General features: G+C 43.8%; 1 protein-coding gene across 19 annotated transcripts in view; it reads left to right on the top strand.

The window, feature by feature from the left end:
* SVIL (supervillin) overlaps window positions 1–22,291 on the top strand; it is a 255,470-nt gene that overhangs the window by 178,077 nt on the left and 55,102 nt on the right. For 12 of the 19 annotated variants that reach the window (XM_043884802.1, XM_043884803.1, XM_043884804.1 and 9 more), the window contains 10 exons: window positions 4,464–4,544; window positions 6,631–7,500; window positions 7,875–8,033; window positions 8,720–8,754; window positions 9,417–9,478; window positions 9,743–9,882; window positions 11,207–11,302; window positions 13,492–13,735; window positions 14,175–14,751; window positions 15,733–15,958. In XM_043884802.1, coding sequence (XP_043740737.1) covers window positions 4,464–4,544; window positions 6,631–7,500; window positions 7,875–8,033; window positions 8,720–8,754; window positions 9,417–9,478; window positions 9,743–9,882; window positions 11,207–11,302; window positions 13,492–13,735; window positions 14,175–14,751; window positions 15,733–15,958 — 2,490 coding nt within the window. The remainder of the gene's footprint in view (window positions 1–4,463; window positions 4,545–6,630; window positions 7,501–7,874; window positions 8,034–8,719; window positions 8,755–9,416; window positions 9,479–9,742; window positions 9,883–11,206; window positions 11,303–13,491; window positions 13,736–14,174; window positions 14,752–15,732; window positions 15,959–22,291) is intronic. The other 7 variants (XM_043884813.1, XM_043884811.1, XM_043884810.1 and 4 more) reach the window with 5 other exon arrangements.

Genomic DNA, 22,291 nt, shown 5'->3' with positions numbered 1-22,291 from the left:
ACCAAGGGGCTCCATCAGTTATTTCTGAGTGAATGTTCTGCTGTTTTCCATGTCTTCATGAAGTGTCAAGAAACGATAGCAGTGCTGCTTGAAATAGCCACTCTGCAAACTCTGGATCAGCCCCCAAGGTATAAGGGATTTGCAAGGAATGTAGGCCATGGGTCATTTCCTTCCTCAAGAAAGTTGTGATGGGAAGAAGGGATCACTGAACTACACAGCAGGCTCAGAGACCATCATTTACATTCTGGTCCAAGCCTTTTATCTCACTGTGGACCAGTGACCCCAATCAGCAGAGTATGCTTGGAGCAGCCCTTGTTTATACTTCAGGGCTCTTTCCACTTTGTCTGGGCTTGGAATCCTACATGGTCTTGAGTCCATGTGCTTGTAAATACCATTCAGCTGTGAGTGGGGATTGTGAAACATGAACCAAAGAGTCACTGACTTCTCTGGCGGTCTTGGAACTCAGTCTGAAGCCCCGAAAGGCTGATTCTAGGCTGGTCCCATAACCAAGGCAGTCGAGTTCCTACCTTACTTTGGTTACTTTTTTAGAAGTCAAGTAGGAGACATGGAAACCCATATCCATCTGGAAAGGGGAAGCGTGATCCCCTTGGAAGATCCCGCCAGTCCCTTCCTCAGACTCAGCCGCTCCCTCTGACCCTCCAGTCCATCTGCACATACCTTTCACTCTTTTTCAGCCAACCTTGCAGCATTTAGGCCTTCTGAGCTGAGATTAGCCCTGAGGGAAACTGGGAGAAAGTGGTTATCTCACATGTTTATCTTGCTCCTGACCCCAAAAGACTCTGTTTCTACCTTTTGATTACTCAGGAAGTCTTCACTCCATGATCCAACAGTGAGGCTTCTTAAAAAATTTTATTGAAGTAGAGTTGATTTATAATGTTGTGTTAATTTCTGCTGTATAACAGTGATTTAGTTATACACACACACACACACACATATATATGTATACACATTCTTCTTCTTATTCTCTTTCATTATGGTTTATCTCAGGATATTGAATATAGTTCACTGTGCTGTATAGTAGGACCTTGTTGTTTATCCACTCTCTATATATAATAGTTTGCTTTTGCTGATGCCAAACTCCCAATCCCTCCCTCCCCCACGTCCCTGTTGGCAACCACAAGTCTAGTCTCTGTCCCAGCAGTGATATATGTTTAAATTGAAATATAATTTACATCAAGATGCACATAGTATTTTAAGGACACAGGCCAGTGAGTTTGGGGAAATGTATAATCATTCCCCCTGTCAAGAGAGAAAAGGTTTCCATCACTGCTGTATCTCTGGCCACCAACGTTGATTCTTGACTTTGCAAGGGCCTCACTTAGCTCTCATAGGCTGGTAGTATCATCTATTGAACTCATTATGTTCATGTGAAACTAATCCTTCCCACTGTTAATTTTTTAACCAAGTCTTAATTATTAAAAATAGTTAAGCATAATGTTAAGGGACATAAAACAACATTATCCATGCAAGATTTAAAGAATACGAAAGAACCCAGGGTTTCATTGCCACTATCCAGATGTGATCTCTTTATTTTTTTCATCTTTTAAAATGCTCACCTATTGTTACTACATCTTTAAAAAACAGTACCTGCTGGGCCCCGGACATACATTTTGTACTTTCATGAAATGATGTATCTTTTCATCTGAGTCTGGGCCTCTCTTGGGCACCCTGCGGGGTTCCATGGTGGGAAGCTTGGTCCCTAACTTCCACTATGTTCCACACTTCTGGGTGCCCATGAATTTGCCAGATCAGTGCTGCACATTTTTTTTTTTTTTTTGCGGTTGTGTCAGGTCTTAGCTGTGGCACTTGGTATCTTCATTGCCTCATTCAGAATCTTTCTTTTGCAGCACAGGGACTCTCTAGTTGTGTCGTGAGGGCCCCAGAGCACACAGGCTCAGCAGTTAGGGCACATGGGTTTAGTTGCTCCATGGCATATGGGATCTTAGTTCCTTGCATTGCAAGGCTGATTCTTCACCACTGGACCACCAGGGAAGTCCCAGTGCTGTCCTTCATCATTTTAGGACCCAAGGCATGCTTCTAATCAAACAGAAGAGATTGGCACAGACATGGAGAACAGACTTGTGGTTGCCAAGGGAGAGGAGGAAGGGAAGAGAAGAACCAGGAGCTTGGAGTTAACAGATACCAACTACTATATGTCGAGAATGAGCAAACAGCCAGGTCTTACTGGATAGCACAGGGAACTATATTCAATGTCCCATGATAAACTATAATGGAAAAGAATATGAAAATACATGTGTGTATAACTGAGTCACTTTGCCGTACAGCAGAAATTAATCCAATATGATAAATCATCTATACTTCAAGAAAAAGAGAAAAAACTTAAGAGATTGAGGTTGCTATTTGATATGAAATGGTTAGGAAAGTGTCTCTAATAATAGTTGAACAGAGACTTATGTAATGAGAGGCAGCCAGCCATGCAGCTACGGGGGTGGACGGGTCCAGGGAGAAAGAGTTTAGTGAATAGCTATCATTTTGTATAGATACAAAATCAAAGATATAGAAAAAGATTTTTTTTGCTTGTGATGAGAACTCTTAGGATTTACTCTTTTAACAACTTTCATATATATCATGAATGAGTGAAGTCGCTCAGTTGTGTCCGACTCTTTGCGACCCCATGGACTGTAGCCTACCAGGATCCTCAGTCCATGGGATTTTCCAGGCAAGAATACTGGAGTGGGTTGCCATTTCCTTCTCCAGGGGATCTTCCTGACCCGGGGATCAAACCCAGGTCTCCCGCATGGTAGGCAGACGCTTTACCGTCTGAGCTACCAGGGAAGCCCTCATATATATCCTACAGCACTGTTAGTTGTATTTGCCATGTCATATGTTACATCCCTAGAACCTGTTTATCTTATAACTGGCCTTATAATTTTTTAGGGTACTATTAACCGAGTTTTATTCTGATTAATGAAGATTATATTCAGAAAGTTGTATGGCATATGTCACAGTTTGCAATACATTCTATTGTACAAAAAACATCTGGGCCTTAAAATAACTGTGAGGTAGGCATATGAGTTATTAACTGATGATTTTCAAAAGCAAATATCCACTGTGCTGTCTCTATCCCAAGCTATATTGATTGCCTCCTTTCTAACTTCAGACAATATGCAGAACTATTCCTATGTTTAAATAAATGCTGAGAAATTCGATCCTTTATCACTAGAAATAAAAATGTCTTTCCATAATCTGAGTTTTTTATTTACCATGGGCTCAATGGCTATAATACTAGAGACAGAAAGGTGGGGTCATACATTTGGGTATAGACAGACTGGAGAACAGAGATCCATGCCTAATTGTGACAGATTGCAGTGGTCACAACAAAATGCACAGTAGTGATGATCAACAGGATTTGCCTGGGAGTTTGAAACAAAACCCAAATTAAAATGATTTTTAGAAATGAAGAGAATTTTGTTTTAATTATTATTCTGTTCTTTTGGAAATGTCTTTGATCTGTGTTTCTGGTCTGGTATTGAAGGACTCTTACAAGGTAGGCTGGTGAGATTTTGAGCTGGTAAACATTTTAACTAGCATGTAGAGTTCCCATGCTTTTTTTCTGTTTTGTAAGAGCATGCAGGTCAATGATTTGGGTAGTCCTCCTTTGTCTTGCTTTACATAGTGATGGCAAGATTTTCCTTGCCACTGATTTTTTGGTAACATATCTTCAACTTGGCATTATGACTTTCTCATATTCAGCCTTGCATTATATGTGATTGCGTGTTGAAGAATGAATGTGTCAATCCTATGTTATCTTGCCCAGCACAATGTTGGTTTTTTGATGGCTGGCGTGATGCCTGATTTTCCTTGGCTACTTCTCAGGCCCCAGCTCAGTGCTCTCTACATAGTCAGAACTCAATAAGCATTTATCAATGGACTTACATTAGTATTTGGTAACTGTCGGTTGCATTATTCAGTGATAAATATAAAAGAAAAATGTAGACTAGCAATTAAAGATATGGCCTTATGGAATTTCTTTTTATTCATTGCCCTTATTTCATATGTATTGTTTTACACGGACACTATTTTTACATTTGGCTATTTACCAGTGTACCTTTACAGAACTTACAGATGATAATTTATATTTTTAATTCAACCTCTTACAAGAGAATTGTCTGGCATTTATAGGCAGAATGTGACTGTAGCAGACTCCTGATATTTCCAAATGATCCCACAAAACACTTTATTTGGTGACTTCAGATATATTTGTTCTATCTTGATATCAGTAATAAACGAATGTCTTGGACATTCCAGGCACCGAATAGAAACCCCATGGCAAAGCATGCTCAGACGTTTTCAAAAGCCAGCATTATTCCTTACTTAAGAAAAGTCAGCCTTGAGGGTTTTAAATGATAATAATGAAGTCTGTATATGTGTTGACGTTTTCATAGGCTTTACCTGAAGTTTTGTTTTTTTGTACAAAATAGTACCGGGAAACCCAAACATGAGTGGTTTCTCCAGAAAGATTCCGAAGGGGACACACCTTCACTTATCAACTGGCCATCCAGGTATCTCCCAAGCTGTCAGCTTGTGTTTAGTGAGTGTGTCCCTGTCCTGCACGTAACTGAAACTAACTTGCCTTTGCCCTCTTTTTGGTGGCAGGGCTTTTGAAAATAACATGTTCAAAAGGGGGCTGCTGGAAGTTGCTTTCTAATCATTCCTTTTGCTCCTTCTACTGCCCTAATGGCTGCTCATACTGTTCCCCTTTGCTTCTCTTCTGGAAAATCTTTTGACTCCACTTCTGGCTTTTGTCCTTTCTCACCATTCACATGCTCCCAGGAGGGAGCGGTAGTGAGCGCATAACCAGCATCTCTCGACTGGTCCCTTGAGCCAGGCTAACCACCCAGGGTCCCATCTTATCATCAGCTCCCCTGTCCTGGCCTTCCAGCCTCCTCCTTTCCGTGTTGCCTGTCTCTCAACCAGTTGTCAACTTCCACAGCTACGTATAGGGCATCTGGATTTCAAAGCAGACAAACCCCGTCTCATTTCATTTTTAAGGTTGGGGGCAGGGAGAGACGGAGTAAGAATGAGTAAATCATTGGCAGGACAAAGCACCCATATATCGAGTTTCTAACAGTCACTTTGTTCTTGGCTGAGGACAACATTCAGATTGTCTCCGATGACAAGGACACATTCCACAGGAGAACTTGAACAAATTAACAAAGCTTATAAATATGAAAACCTCCAACAGTCGCTTGTCTCTGGGAAAAATAACAACTCAGAATGCTTTTCTCTTCCCCCTGAATGGTTCACAGTAACTGCCTTTTATGTGTGTCTTTGACTTTTCTTTAATGAAATACACATATCCTGCATCTTATGTTGAAAGACACGTAGGTGTTTATATCAAATTTAGCAGGATGCCTTTGTCATCTAAGGAAAAATTCCCTTCTAGAAAGTGAATATCACAAGCAATTATTTTTGCTGACTAATCTTAAGCAAATAAAGGTTTCCCATTCCCCAAGAAATCACTTCTCTCACTTCAAAAGCATCCTTTATTTTTAAAGATTATCCCTAGTCCACAGTCCATTCATAAGCAGTTTGAGTAGTTTGTCCTTCCTCACTGTGTGGTATTAAAAAAAAAAAAAAAGTAAAAACAACTAGTTTGCGCTATTGAATGTTTACCCTTTGCTAAGCGCTAAACTGCATACTTTGCAAGCATCACATTACATCTTGTTACTATTATTTCCATTTGAAAGATGAAGCAGCTGAGGCAGGTAGGTTATCTGAGACCACACAGCTCAAACTGGCTGACTGAAGCTTTGAAAAGAGGTCTCCTGGGCCCCTCAGTCAGAGGTCTTGGCTACTTTGCTTCCACAGTAATAAGGTTGGTAGCTTTTCCAGTGGATTTCAGTTTTGCTCTCAGCTATTTAAATAGCAGAGCCCTCCCTTTTTGGATTAGTTTTTAACTGAGGGCCTAATGACCATTCCAGTGGGAAGAACATGTTCAGTGCATTCTTTCAACAAAAATCTTTTTTTTTTCCTGACATCTCTCTTAGCGCTGGAGTTGCTGGAAGTGATGATGTCTTAACTGGTCATGTGTTTTCTGAATGAATGAATGAATGAATGTTGTCTGCATGGCATGGAAAAATTTGTGACTCTTAAATGCTTGAAAAGGGGTAATCGTTTGCTGTATCTTGAGCTCAATAAAAAAATAACCGTCATCATGAATGCTATGACATTTATAGGAGACAATGCAATTACATTTGGTCTTTAGGCTTATATATGCCTGGAAACCACCTCCACCCCAGTCCACAGACTGGGCCTGTCCATGTGGAAAGCTTACCCACTCATAGCCCAGCCTCAGTGCACCCTGGTGCATACCAGCGGTGCATAGTAATGAATTTCCCTGGGCTTCTGAGTATTCGTTTAGTCGGAAGGCATCCATTCTCTCCCAGGATAGCATCTGGCCCCTCCTAGCTTTACAGAAAGCAGAACGAGTTTGTAAACTCAACACAAACTCCTTCCTCTGGCAAGGAGAGTGGGACCCCAAGATGCTTATCCAGTCTCCAGGCATCCCCGGTCTGCACACACATGCTCTCTTCCCCCAGAGCCCTTAAGGCACTTGGCAACTTAAATCCTTTTTCTTTCTTAAAGAGTTAAAGTTAGAGAAAAATTGGTGCGAGAGGAGAGCGCTCGCAGCAGTCCTGAACTTGCCTCCGAGTCCTTAACTCAGAGGAGACACCAGACGGCGCCAGGCCATTACCTGGCCTTTCAGTCAGAGAACTCGGCCTTCGATAGGGTCTCGGGCAAGGTGGCCAGCTCTGCAAGACAGCCCATCCGTGGCTACGTCCAGCCAGCAGAGCCCGTCCACACCATCACGCTGGTGACCTCAGACACCCCAGAAAGCGTCTCCGAGGGCAGCTGGGCGGGCCCAGCCCCCCAGACTGTCACAAAGCCTCCTCCATCAAAGGTTCTAGAAGGTGAAAGAAGAGACACCCCAGTTCTCCATATTTGCGAATCCAAAGCAGAAGATGTGCTCTTCTCTGATGCTCTGGAGAAAAGCAGGAAGACCCTTGCGGTTTTGGAGGATCCTGGGTCTGGGAGAAGCCAGGAAGCCCCCCCTGGAACCGGGGATTTGAGTCAGCCCGCTGTTGGCATAGTTACCACGGAACCTCAGAAGGAATCAGAAAGCCTGGCTCGCCCGCCTACGGCTCAGCGGCAGCCCACCGAGAGGATGGGCAGGAGCGAGATGGTCATGTACGTTCAGAGCGAGGCAGCGTCCCAAGGTCACAGGAAGGAGGCACCCACGCGGAAACACAGGGTCCTCACCCGCTCCCTGTCCGACTACACGGGCCCCCCGCAGCTCCAGGCTCTGAAGGCCAAGGCCCCAGCTTCCAAGCGAGATGCCGAGTCACAGACGTCCAAGGCCGAGTTGGAACTGGGCCTGCTGGACACGAAGGTCTCAGTCGCCCAGCTCCGCAATGCGTTCCTGGAGTCAGCCAGGGCCAGCAGGAAACCTGAGCTGTAGGTGATGTCCACGTGTCCCCCCGATGTGTCACTTGCACGTCCTTGGCAGAGTTATTCACCTTCCGACTTGTGTGGCATCCTGACTTGAGTCTTACCAGCTTAGCTCACCAGTGTGTATAGGGCAGACCATCCAGAACATGGCTCCACGACTACCATTCTGCTTGTGCCTACTAACGGGGCTGGGGTGGGGCGGTGGGAGGTGCCTCTAGAGTATCGGGTCTCTGGAATGTTCCTCCTCCCGACATGCATGGTAGAGGCATGTGGTGGGATTTGCACTGTCTGTGCCTTGACTCACCAGGGTACATAAACCTTTGCTTTCTTCCCTCTCTCTGTGTCCCTTCTGTGTCCCTTCTCCCCACCAACTCTAAAAGCCATTCTCGGGTTGAGGGGTCAAGCGAAGGCCCTGGTGTGGAACGGGAGAGAGGGTCCCGGAAACCGAGGCGCTATTTTTCTCCTGGTGAAAATAGAAAGACTTCCGAGAGATTTAGAACTCAACCCATAACCTCGGCAGAACGAAAGGAATCGGATAGGTAGGCATGTGTCTGTCAAGTACCCTGGTCTAGGAACTTATAAGAAATCCTATGAAAATTTCTACCCCAAGGATGGTTCTGATGCTATTTCAATGGGATGTGATGACTCCATAATTCTTCCATCCAAGCTATAAGGGATGTTTGTTTGGCTGGTATAAATGTGTCTAAAGAATGTTGACCATGATGCCAATATCAGCATACAGTTTTAAATTGCATTCAGATGGTAAGAAATGAGAAACATTAAACATTTAATGTTTTTAAATTTTTATGCCCTTAAGTTAGAATCCAGATTGTCCACTAGATTTTATGGTGAAAATAACTAAGGGGGCTCATATTCAGTTTATCAATGTCTATCTGCATGTTGTATGTGAGTGAGTTTTTATCATATGCTAACACAGAGAAAGGAAAGCGTTTGTCTAAAAGATGATTGTCAGTTGTGTTTAATAGGTCCTACTTGGCCTGGTTTGTCTCCACAAGGTGAAGCACCTGGCCGGGCTGTGTGCACACATACCCCACAGTGTCTATAATAGTTGCCCATGCGTAGTCACAACTAGAGTTGCTACCAGGAGGATGTTCTTTGAGAGGCTTTAATTGAATTTTTATTTTCACTTTTAATGTGATCCTTGGATCTTCCACTCCAACCAGCTAATTGTTTGTTATTGTTTTTTCACTCATGTCTTTCCTAGGTCAACTTCAAATTCAGAAATGCCAGCTGCCGGGGGCAAGTATTCCTTTTTCTTCTTAATCATCTCATCCCAGATTAGATTTAGATAATAAGATTTTTGCTTTTGAAAAGAATGAAATTATGGAACAATTACTTTCTTTTCAGCAGGTTTTCTTCCTGTGAACATAATAAAACCTATTGAGGTTTTCACAAGAACTTTCCTTTGGTTTTGAAAGAGAGAGCTGTGATATTAACCATATTAAAACAATTGATTTCAATCAAAGAAGCAGGTTTTTCTTATTACTTTCTTGTTACTATTTAATAATAAAGAAGAGGAATTCCTTCCTTAAAATCTCTTCTTAATTCCATAATATCTATTCTTAAGTCAAATATAATAGTAGAAAATTATTGCCTGGACAAGAATTTTGTTTGGTGAATTGCAATGGGAATTAGTACCTTTTCACTGAGCGGAAGAATAGCCTTCCTCACCCAGAGGAAAATATTGCCTCTTGTTATTTTTGGGCTTCCCTGGTGGCTTAGACCATAAAGAATCTGCCTGCAATGCGGGAGACCTGGGTTCAATCCCTGGATTGGGACGATCCCCTTTAGGATATTGATTCTTTTATTCAGAAGATTTCCAAGTCCACCTTGGAAAACTTTTCAGAGACTTTCCCTACATTTTCTAATGATGTTCAGTCTTTATTTGTGACTCTTCACAGATGAAGAAAAGGTCGATGAGCGAGCGAAGCTGAGCGTTGCTGCGAAGAGGCTGCTCTTCAGGGTAAGACGTGCTGAAGGGTCATCAGAGTAAGCCATCGCCTCCTGCAGGCGGTCCCACGGCCGCTCTGGCCCTGGGCTCCTGTGTGATCTCTCCTCCGATGTGGCTGGTGTACCTGCTGCTGCTGACGGTGCTGCCTCCTGGGGGGGTGGGAGGCAGGGCGGGGGGCCTCCTTAGACCCTGCAGTGTCTGCAGAGTAGCCACATTCTGCCGCCCCAGCTCCCTTTCCTCCAGTTGTCCAGGCTTCCACACTGTTTCTCATCTTAGGAGATGGAGAAGTCGTTTGATGAGAAGAGCGTCCCGAAGCGCCGCTCCCGCAACGCAGCTGTGGAGCAGAGGCTGCGGCGCCTACAGGACCGGTCCCACACGCAGCCCGTCACCACCGAAGAGGTGGTCATTGCAGCCACGTAAGTCCCCCTGGGGCCTCTGGGCCTTGGCTGGAAGGCCTTCTTTGTAAAGAGAAATGTAAAGACTTTTAAAATGAGGTGATCAGAAGAGGGTTCAGTTAGAAGCCACCAAAAAGTAGGAGTTTGGGTGTCTGGTGTCCATGAACCTTGTAAAAGGGGTGTGTTACCTATTGTATGTCTCCTAGAAGAACATGAAGGGGAATTTTCTTTTTATTTTTTTTTTGCCTGGTTTCTTTTTTAATCCCTTTACAATGGAAAATTTAAAATACGAGAGTAGATGGGTTAATGTCCTGAGCGCCCATGTCCTCATCACCCAATCCCAAGAGCCAAAAACCCCAAGCCCATCTCATCTTGCTCTACCTGTTTCCTGCTGTAGTATTTTCAAGCAAACCCCATATATCATTTTCTCCATAAATATTTTAGTCTGTATCTCAAAACAGACTAAAGATACAGAAAGATTCTCTTGGTTTTTAAATTATCATGACTTCTCTTTTTTTTTTTAATTCAGTGGAAGTCTCCAAACAGTGGGAAGTATGTTTTCAGCAGTGCGTTCCCATGAGTTCAGTATGAATTTCCCAAAGTAAATTCATCCAGGGATCATTGCTTCCATTAAGTGAAAACTTTTATTAGTTTTTTTAAAAATAGTTTCTCCTGCTGGACACACACATGCACACACCCTTCCTGAAAAAAATGAAGTTCATATCATTTAGACCAACAACAACCCACATGAGAAGCTGTTGTTAACTCAGCCACCTGAACTTCCTGTTTGTGGATAAGTACATCTTATATTCACTGGGAACTCTCGGCAAATCAAAAAAAAATTAATATTTGGTTATTGTAAAATAAGAAACAACTAACCCTAGGAGCAAAACAGTAAATATAAGCAAAAATTATCCACTTGTCAGACTCTCTGAATGTACTTTAATGTGCTTATAGATGATATGAGGACCATGATTTTTCTAAATAAGAGCTTAGGACAACTTTGTAAAACAGAGACATAATCTACTGCTTTGCTGGTGGTTAATATTAGCTTCTTTTTAATTTTTTTTTTAAACTGGGGCATTTATTCTAAATATTCTAAATCCTTTCCAAGCTCGAAAAAATCTGTTCCTGTTCCACTGACTTTGGGTCGTCTCTGTCTCTTATTTCCTTGGTTTGTAATTGCTTTTCAAGTTCTTTTATGATTTTCCTAGAGAAACAAGCGAACAATTTTGTTCCAGTATGTTTTGACGTAATGTTTCTGAATTGAAAACTACACTCTCCTTAATGCTTCTTTTCTTCTCTCTCCTTATGAATGTTCCACCTTTGGCAATTGCTTTTAAAGTGAACCTACCCCCGCTTCGTGCTCAGTGGCCACCCACCCTGTAATGACAAGACATCCTAGCCCCACTGTAGCTAAGAGTCCCGTGCAGCCTGCCAGGTACTGGACAGAAGTTGCTGCATGTCGCACTGAGAGCAGAGGTGCATCTTCCCATCTTGAATGTCTGTCCTTTGTCTGACAAACGAGTCAGCGCAAGGAGTTGTCCCAGCGAAGCGTGTGGCATCTTGCCGTCTCACACCGGGGGACTTCACGTAGGCCTGCATATGCCGGCATTTCATCCACCTGCTTTCTCTCTGTCCTGGAACTCAACCCCAACTAACCCACTCATCCATTTGTTTTGTTTCTGTTTTATATAACCCTGGTCATCCCTAAAAAATTTCATTTTTCATCTGAAATAATAGCATTTAATAAAGATTAACAGAAAAATAGGACATTAACCTGAATGTTGAAAGTCTTAACATACTTAAACACTTCTAGACATGGATACATGCTTAAGAACAACCTTACCTGTTTTCTAATGGATAGATAATGCCGTTATATTTGAGGATCCAGACAATAACAATTTCTAGTGTCTGAACTTAGATGCTTTACCATTATGTTTTAAGTTGTGGTGTTTTAAAGTGATATCCTTAATGCAGGTAAATATCCCCTCTATTTCACTGTTACAGGCCAAAATACAAAGGCTAAAGCAAGATTAAAGCAAGTAAGATGACAGTCCAGAAAGAAAGCTGGCATTGTCCAGATGCGGGCTTTCTCTGGGGAAGCAGGTTTCTCACACACCTAGTTCCCCCCTGTGCTCAGTTAGGTCCGACTCTTTGTGACCCCATGGACTGTAGCCCACCAGGCTCCTCTCTCCATGGAATTTTCCAGGCAAGAATACTGGAGCAGGCTGCCATTTCCATCTCCAGGGGATCTTCCCCACCCAGAGATTGGACCCACATCTCTTGTGTATCCTGGGAAGCCCAGTTCTTCTCTGGACTTCAGAAAAGATGCCAAGACTCAGGTCCCCTTACTCCCACCTCACTGTGCCCTGGAAAGCTGACACCCCTCTCTTGTCTGGGACAGCTTGTAAAGCACTAGTTAATCGGAGTCAAGGCAGAATATATTCTTCTGGACTTGAGAATTGGATGTGCCTGTGGCAGAAGGTACATTGTCTTAGACCTCCCAAGATTCACGTGACCAGTAACTGGAAGCTTCTCCTCTTGGAGGGATTTATCAGCACCAAAATATCCTTCACCTTTCAAGTTACCAGGAATTTCAGATTTTTAGTACCTTTTAGGAAACAGATGGAAACCTATGAGAGAAAATCCTAGGTTAAAAAAGAAGAATGATCTTTACAGTGAAACTATTCGTGTGTAGTAAGTGAACATCAAAATCCTATGTTGTAGTTAGTGCTTTTGATACAAATAACTGTATTATTTCCTAACTGTTTAAAATGTAGGGACTTCCCTGGCGGTCCAATGGTTAAGACTTTGCTTTCCAATGGAGAGGGTGCAGGTTCAATCCCTGGTGAGGGAGCTAAGATCCCAGAGAGATAAGAGATATGCCTTTCTGTCTGTCCCCATGAAAAAGAAAAATAAACAACAGAAGCAATATTGTAACAAATTTAATGAAGACTTTTAGAACGGTTCACATTAAAAAAAAAACTTTAAAAAAGAGAATTTAAAAAAAATGTAAAGATCACCTTCTGAACCATTAGAATGGTCCACATGAAAAAAAAAAAAAGAATTAAAAATGTAAAGACCACCTTCTGAACCACACATTTAGATAATGTTTAAATAGTCTCCATGGAGAAGGAAATGGCAACCACTCCAGTATTCTTGCCTGGAGAATCCCAGGGACAGGGGAGCCTGGTGGGCTGCCGTCTATGGGGTCGCACAGAGTCAGACACGACTGAAGTGACTTAGCAGCAGCAGCAGCAAATAAGCCGCAAGCAAGGTCTGAGGACTCCTCCTAGCTGTATTTATTGTTGATACTAACAATACAGCTCCTCTCTCTAAGATAAGGTATACCGAAGCCTTAATTTATTTAATTCTGTAATTAGGAAACTCAATGTTTAGAAATAATCCAGAGCTGAAAATCTGTGTGACATTGACCATGCAAGGGTCCTCAGCCTAGAGTGTTCCCTGTCTTATTAATAGCTGACCAACTACCCATGCCTGTCTTGAATCTAGATGGGGGAAAATAAGCCCCTTTTCCAGTGACACTTTGAAGAAAGTTAACAGACAGACTTAGTGGTGGGCTTCTGTTTCTCTCCCTGTGTGGGGCTGACGTCTCCCCCCTTTCAGACTGCAGGCGTCCGCTCACCAAAAGGCGCTAGCCAGAGACCAGACAAACGAGGGCGAAGATTCTGCTGAGCAGGGAGAACCCGACTCCTCCACTCTGAGCTTAGCGGAGAAGCTGGCCTTGTTTAACAAACTGTCCCAGCCGGTCTCAAAGGCCATTTCAACGCGGAACAGATTAGATGTGAGACAGAGGAGGATGAATGCTCGTTATCAAACCCAGCCGGTCACGCTTGGAGAGGTGGAACAGGTGGGTGCCCTGCGATCCAGCTCCAAGGTTGCATGTATGTCCTGAAAATATGGGAGCATGCTGTCCCACGGGGGTTAATGACACGGTTAAGGGGCTCTGCCTGTACTCTGTGTTACCTGTCGCTACTTGGTCATGACTTCATTCTTAAGGAGGATAACCGTGCCAAGGATGTTTCTCTTCTCTTGTTCACATCATGGCTGAAATCATCTGAAGTTGAGTCCATCGAGGGGAGAAAAACAGGATGCACGACCTGCCTTTCACCCAGATGATTGGATTAACGAGACCCATTTGTGCAACTACATCTAGGTTTGGTTTCTCACCAACAGAAGCAGGAAAACTGCCCCAAATGTAGTGTCTCCATCCATGTCAGTCCTTCCACGGGGATTTACCCAGGCGGTGTTTTTAAACCAGCTTTTATTTTTGAACTGTGTCCTCCCAGGTGCAGAGTGGCAAGCTCATGGCCTTCTCCCCCACCGTTAACACATCCGTGTCCACCGCAGCATCTACCGTCCCCCCCATGTACGCAGGGAATCTTCGGACAAAGCCAATTCCGGATGACAGCTTCGGTGCCACCGAGCAAAAGTTTGCTTCTTCGCTAGAAAACTCCGACTCCCCAGTTAGAAGCATCCTGAAATCCCAAGGCTGGCAGCCCTCGGTTGAGGGTGCTGGGAGCAAAGCAATGTTGAGAGAATTTGAAGAGACAGAACGCAAGGGAGGCTTGACAGGTGTAGATGGCGGAGTTACAAAGTATGGGTCCTTCGAGGAAGCAGAGCTGTCCTACCCTGTCCTCAGCAGAGTCCGGGAGGGAGACAGCCATAAAGAACCCATCTATGCCTTTCCAAGGAAAGGAAGCCTGGAGCTTGCCCATCCTCCCATCGCCCAGCTTGGTGATGAGCTGAAGGAATTTTCCACCCCAAAGAGCACCATGCAGGTGAGCCTGGACTGGAAGGAGAGGCAGCTCTTTGAAGAGAAGGTGGACTTGGAGAATGTCACAAAGAGGAAGTTTTCGCTGAAAGGTAACACTACTGCTCTTTCTTTTCTGCTGGATGGGTCGCATGTGTTTGGGATTGTTTTTAACTGAATTGTGAAGGCAGTTGACAGCTGAGTGTTAAGCGTTGATTGAAAGTCTGGTGTGAATGGTACCCTTCCCAGACTTTTCTTCCTCTTGAACTTGATCTGTTCAGAGGACTCATTAATATATCTGCCATAAAAGTACCTGACGTGTTTTAATACATCTTCATAAGGGTTTTGGATGGCTTTGGTCATGTTAACTGAACTGCTCGCTCTTTTGGCTCTTTTTAGAAATTCACGACCTCACAAGACTTTTCTGGCAATCCAATGGTTAAGTCTCTGAGCTTCCAATGTAGGGGTCACAGGTTTGACCCCTGATTAAGGAACTAAGATCCCACGTGCCTTGCAGCATGACCAAAAAAATAAAAATAAATAAATTAAAAATATAAAAATAAGAAAAATTAAACTGATGACCTCAAAGGTCCCAGGCTGGGTGAGCAGAGCACAGGGGATAGGGCAGGGACCCAGTCTCTGGAGTTTCAGGTTCTCTTTCTAGATCCTTCTTGTGCAGACTAGCAAGCCATGCTGCACGGGACTGTAATTCTCTCTCTGCGTTTCCATAAAATGACAGCATGTCAGTTGTAAGAGTGGCTTTGGTTGGGGAGTACTGCACATGTGAAATGTCAAAGTATTGTTTAGGAGGCGTAGAGACATTTCTGCAGTGTCGTCCAAACCAACTTCCTGTGTCTGGCACATAGGAGACCAATTGTCACAGAACAAGTCGCTGGGTGGGGTCATCCGCTGAGAAGTTTGGTTTTCTCAGGGGTGGGAGCCGTGCCCCAGATTTGCATAAACCCCAGTGGGTTGGGTAACCTGCCACGTGCCCACGGATTGAACTCTTAAGTGCGGGATCATCCGGGGGCGAAGGGCTTGAAGAATGTTTGCCCCGGGGGAGTAAGTGCTGACAGGGCTCCTTTCCTTCCCAGCGGCGGAGTTCGGGGAACCCACTTCTGAGCAGACCGGCGCGGCTGCTGGGAAACCGGCTGCTCCGACTGCAACCCCCGTGTCCTGGAAGCCGCAGGATCCCTCCGAACAGCCTCAGGAGAAGCGGTATCAGAGCCCATGTGCGATGTTTGCTGCTGGAGAGATCAAAGCCCCGGCCGTGGAGGGCAGCCTCGACTCCCCCAGCAAAACCATGTCCATTAAAGAAAGGTAACGAGATTTCATGACCCAGAAGGAATTCTGTTGGGGTGGGATGGGTAGTTTACAGCTTGCTTTTAGACAAAGATCCGAGGAACAGACAATGGGAAAAATCATGAATCCAACTACACAAGGGAATGTGCTGTTCTTCGGGGAAGTTTGAAAGCTAACCACGTTCATCCTGGTGTCTGGACTGATAAAGCTGGGAGGTGCTGGTTCAAAACTCTATGAGGAAACAAACAGAGACTTTCACCTGCTTCTTTGGTTGCTGCTTCTGTTTTCTTTTCTTTTTTTTTTTTTTAATACTAAATTCTCTGACCAGCCAGGGATGGGAGCAGAGATGGTGGCTCTCTTCCTTTCAGGTTTGTGTGGCTTGAAATTGAATGTACCACCACTTGTGACTGTCTTATCAATGGAAAATATGTGTGGAGAGATTGGAGATAAATTCAGATTTAGGACACAAATCCTTGGGATTTGAATCAAACTTTTGTTTATGTTACAGAAAGTAAAATGGATGACCTCTGCAGTGCATTTAGACATTTCATATCAGGTAATAGCTGTGAAGACTGCATCTGAGGATTAAATATCACCAAAACCTCATTTCATTCAAAAGATTGATGGAGGGTTGAGAGGAGGTAAAGAGGGCAGATACAAAGAATCAGAGTTAAATATTTGGGGTTGTGTTTTCCTTGTTAGCCTTTAGCAAAAGATGTAAGTGACCAGAGGACTAGGTGAAGAAACTTCTCTTCAATTTCCTAGTTTGATTGGCAGAAGTATGGCTCCACCCACTTGGATCCCCCCGCCCTTAGCACCTCCACCTTTCAGGAGTTTTCTTCCTCTGAACTGCACTGGCAACTCTTGATTTCTCTAAGTACATTTCCAACTACTTAAGACAATGTAATAAACCACAGTGAAAATGAAAACTCTTCATTTTTTTCAAGTCAAACCTTGGAATAATATTCACAAAATGTTAGATAGATGGAGACTTTTTCAAACAACAAATTAATGAGAGTGCTAAAGCTTATTTTTCTTTTGCCTTTGCTTATTTAAAATTCACAGTACAGAGTACCTAGAAGACTGAGGAGGCTTGGATGTTGGGGTGAGCTAACTAGAAGGTGTTTGGCCTATTCTGGCATGAAGTCCTCCTCCACGGAAACCCAGCTCACAGGGGACTTGATCCAGAGTCCTTACTATTCCTTTATTGAAGTATAGTTGATTTACAATGTTGTGAGTTACAGGTATACCACAGAGTGATTTGGTTATATATATATATAAGGTTCTTTTCCATTTTAGGTTATTATGGGATGTTGAATATAGTCCCCTGTGCTATATACAGTAGGTCCTTGTTGTCTATCTATTGATATTTTGTATATGGTAGTGTATATATGTTCACCTCATACTCCTAATTTATCCCTCTGCATGCTTTTCCATTTGGTAACCCTGTTTGTTTTTTACATCTATGAGTATGTTTCTGTTTCATAAACAAGTTCATTTGTATTATTTTTTAGCTTCTACATGTAAGGATATCATATAGTATTTGTCTTTTTCTGTCTGACTTACTTCACTTAGTATGATAATCTCTAGGTCCATCTGTGTTGCTGCAAATGCCAATATTTCATCCCATTTTATGGCTGAGTAGTATTCCATTGTATGTATTACCACATCTTCTTTATCCATCCCTCTGTTGATGGACTTTTAGGTCTTGGCTACTGTGAATAGTGCTGCTATGAATATTGGGGGGCATGGCTTTTGTAGGCTGAGTGTTTTCTCCAGTTATATGCCCAGGAGTGGGACTGCTGGATCAGTTTTGTTTTTTTTTTTTTTTAATTTAAGTCTTTATTGAATTTGTTACACTATTGCTTTTGTCATTTATGTCCTGGTTTCTTGGCCATGGGGCATATGGGATCTTTGCTCCCCGATCAGGGATTGAACCCGTACCCTCTGCATTGGAAGGCGAAGTGTTAACCACTGGACCAGCAGGGAAGTCCCTGGATCAGTTTTTTGAGGAAGCTCCATACTGTTCTCCATAGTGGCTGCACCAGTTTACATTCCCATCAACAGTGTAGGAGGGTTCCCTTTTCTCTGCACCCTCCAAAGACCCAACTATTGATAACTGATTAGGTAAAAGGATGAAGTATCATTTAAGGAAATTAATGATAAATATCACTTATACACAAGTTCTGATCTTTTACACATCAGAAAACATTCTTGGGGTAAAATTCCAGTAGAAAATACTAATATACTCCCTTTTCTCAAAGGTTTTGAAAGAGATTTCCCATCTTGGGGTATATTCTGTCTGTTAGGATGTCTAATGAAGTTTTGTGTCCAACTGCTATGCAGCCATTCTTGGCTCACTTGCCTGTGTTTAGCAAATTTAAGTTTCTTTCTTTCTGAAAGCAGTTTTAATTCTACTGTAAAATTCTAATAAAAAAAAAAAGTGAGATGCTGTAAAGGTGCAGCTTCCTAACCCAGGCTTTGTGGATGTCTGAGGAGTTGGAGGGTGGCTGTAAGGCTGCTGTGAGCTACCCGGAAGGGGGATGAAAACCAGCTGTGTACACACGGACATTCTGGCCAGCAGGAGACAGTCCTTCCCACAGACCCAAGGGGCTCCCGGCCACAGTCTGTCCAGAACCATGATCATGAGAAGGCTTTTTAAATATTCAGCTGTTCAGTTTACTTGACAAACTACATTTAAGAAGGAAAGAGGGACACTTGATTTAGCATCTACGTTGGTAATAGACTATGCCAAGATAAAAATACATGGCCAGAGATCTTTCCCCCTTACCTCAGTGGTACTTTTATTTACACTTTGCTGAAATAGCAGAGTGACATATTTCTTTACGATCCACACAGTAGCTTTTCCCCAAGAAGTGGGGGGACATTAGTCCTTCTTCCTGTTATAAAATTATGAAGCTTGACCATTTAAGAATGCTCCTCATATCATATTTATTTGGGCTTTGCTTTTTTTGAGGTGACATATAAAATAGACCTTTTAAACCTTATTCTAATTCCTCCAATCACCTGCTTCACCATAGGAGAGGTTGAATTCCGGGGGCCCTGCCTGGGGCCACGTGGTGAATAGGGTCAACCGCCAGGGGCTGGGCTTAGTCTCTTTCCCTCTGTACTTGAGGCAAGGCTGCTGTGTGTTCAGATAAATGTTTTAGCAGCAAACGTTGTCTCTGGAGGACAGAAATTCTAACTAGACAACAGTGCTAGGAAGAATCCATCCTCCTGTACTAATTTTCTCAGTTCATGTGTTCCTGGCATCACTTGTTTCGAATTTCACTTTTGTGGTTCAGACTCTTAAGAAGTAGAGATCAGACTTTGGACTTTGCCAGTTTCCTTCATCATTTCTTCTAAACAACTACAGCCTGAGGATGTAGTTCAGTCTTCCTTGATCTTTGTGGGTCTGTCTCTTTCCTGCTCAGGACTTGAGCATCATTTGTTTTTGTTTTTGTTTCTTTAAAGCTGGCAGTATGGACTGGCAAATTCTCTGGACTCAGAGATTTGCTTGGAATTGACTTTTTATTTTTTCTCTTAATAATTTTATTTATTTAGTTTTTACTATGCTGAGTCTTCTTTGCAGCATGGGCTTTTATCTAGTTGCAGTAAGCACGGACTGCTCTCTAGTTGGAGTGCACAGACTTCTCATTGTGATGGCTTCTCTTGTTGCAAAGCATGGGCTTTAGGGCGTGCGGGCTTCAGTAGTTGAGGCACGTGGGCTCAGTAGTTGCAGCTCCTGGGCTCTAGAGCACAGGCTCAGTAGTTGTAGCACATGGGCTTAGTTGCCCTGTGGCACGTGGGATCTTTCTGGATCAGGGATCAAACCTGTGTCTCCTGCATTGGCAGGCAGATTCTTTACCACAGAGCACCCAGAGAAACCCAGGACTTGAGCATCTTAAGTCCTCTCTCCCAAGGACCACAGAGGTGCCTCTTGTGTTTCTCTTGTGTGACATCACAGAGTGCTGAAGATGGCCCTTCAAAGGAGCCAATATATCCCTGTTTCATAGATGTAAACTAAGACTTAGAAAAGCGTGGCAACTGAGAAATTAGAGGAAATCCTCCATACATTCCTCTTTTTTACAACATATGTATTGCTCAAGAAAACATATCTGTAAGTTCCTTTTCTTTCTTCATCTCTCTGACATGTAGAATGTCAGGTTTGGATCATAACTAGCCTAAAGTAGAGGATATATTTTGCTTTGCCCAACGAATTGATAAAGCATCACTGTTTCATAACAGCCTACATGGTTTGGGTTTCAGTTCAGTTCAGTCACTCAGTTGTGTCCGACTCTTTGCTACCCCATGAACTGCAGCATGCCAGGCCTCCCTGTCCATCACCATCTCCCGGAGCCTACCCAAACCCATGCCATTGAGTCGGTGATGCCATTCAACCATCTCATCCTCTGTCATCCCCTTTTCCTCCTGCCCTCAATCTTTCCCAGCATCAGGGTCTTTTCAAATGAGTCAGCTCTTCGCATCAGGTGGAAAAAGTATTGGGTTTAAGTTGTCCCTAATAGGGGACTTCTTTGAAAACCATGGTAAATCAGATACATTTTGTGTTGCTTAAGGATAAAATCTTTGATACCTCTTTAAAAGTAGATTAGGCTTTTAGAAATCTTATTTCCACAGTTACTGAAACAACTGCATCTGTGCTTTCACTTTGGGGTGGAGAAGATGACTAAAAAAGGCAAAAGACCCAACTTTCCACTGGGATGTTGATGGAGCGTAAGGATGTATTGAACTCCCAGGAATATTGAAGAGGCCACCTGTGCCTCTGGTGAGCCTACGACTCCTGCCTTCTAAGGCCCCGGCGAGGGTCCCCTGTGTTCCCTGTGAGTCCCACCTTCCACCCAGCCAGACTGGAGGTTCTTACTTTGCAGCCTCAGAGTTCAGCCACTAGAGGGCCCCAGGTTCATGTAAGAGCTTGGGGCAAGCATGCCTTTTTTCCTTTGCTGCCTCCTTTTCTGATCTTTGATTTACCCTCATTTAGAAGACCTCTTAGTTCACTCCTCCAGCCTATAAATCAACCACAACCCAAGATCTGCTCTAAGGACTAGTCTGTGCTCTTTTCAGCCACGTCTGTGTGGTACCTGTGATTCTCTAAAATGAGGGGACATTTTTAAAGGAGGAAGAAAAAACTGTACAGCAGCTTAGAGGCACACGATCTGCCTGGCCCACCCTTGACTCAATGCTGACTGCCGTGAGCCTGCAGAACTTATTCCAATCAAGTCAGGCTCTCAGACCAGTGCTGCTGAAATGTCCTGCCTTGGGCCAGTATTGTCTGCTGGGAACACATGGGCTATGGCTGGAGGGAGAGCCACTTCCCCAGTGGCCTGGCAGATACCCATGTGGTGGCCCTGGGCCCGGTCTCGGGGTAGATAACGAGGGACTACTCACTGGTAGTAGTGAACTAGCAGTAGTAAACTAAACAGAGGCCCAGTTCTCAACATCCCAGCCCTGCAAATAGCACTTGGACTTGGCGGGTGCTAAAAGCGCTGACAGTTGTTTGAATCGCATAGGCGATAATTTATGGCATGTGGGCTTCCCAGTGGCACTAGTGGTAAAGAACTCCCCTGCCAATGCAGGAGAGCCAAGAGATGCAGGTTCGATCCCTGGGTTGGGAAGATCCCCTGGAGAAGGGCCTGGCAACCCACTCCAGTATTCTTGCCTGGAAAAGCCCATAGACTGAGGAGCCTGGCAGGTTACAGCCCATGGTGTTGCAAAGAGCCGGGCACAGCTGAAGTGACAGCTCGCACCCATGTAGGACCAGACGCTCAGCTCCCCGGCCCTCTGCGGCGCACAGTGGGTCTGCAGGGAGTCAGGAGGGTTGTGAGACTGCAGGAGAGAAGGCGTTGGGAAAGGTCCCCCACCTTCCGGAGCTTGTTCAACACCAAGTAGGGAATCTAGAGGGCCGGGAATAATACACCTGTGTTTCAGTGTGTGTTAATTTCAGGTTTTCCATTACCCGCACCCTGCAGGCTTGGGCTGGCTTCAGCACCATGTGGGCTGAAGCGAGGCTCAGTTCCTTCCATATTATTTTGGTCACTCTGTAGTCTTTGGAAGTGAGACTTCCAAAGGTCATCCTGAGGATGACCCTGCCACACATCCAGAAGCAAGTTTTCAAGTTCTTGGAAGGGAGGAATTCTTTGAAGGCCATCCCAGCAGGGAAAATATATAAATATGTATATATATATTTAAAAATATATATATATATATACACATACACAATGCAGTTTCTAACACATGAAAGTGAAAACATGCCTGGTGAGCTCACACACAAGTACTGAAACAAGCCACGCCCTAGGACGGCAGGCAGGATATGCCCGGGATGGAACCATAGCT

The sequence above is a fragment of the Cervus elaphus genome, chromosome 23 (assembly GCF_910594005.1).
Source record: "Cervus elaphus chromosome 23, mCerEla1.1, whole genome shotgun sequence".
Classification (NCBI taxonomy): Eukaryota; Metazoa; Chordata; class Mammalia; order Artiodactyla; family Cervidae; genus Cervus; species Cervus elaphus.
Note: the sequence above shows the minus strand (reverse complement) of the source record. Positions and strands in the feature narration are given on the sequence as shown.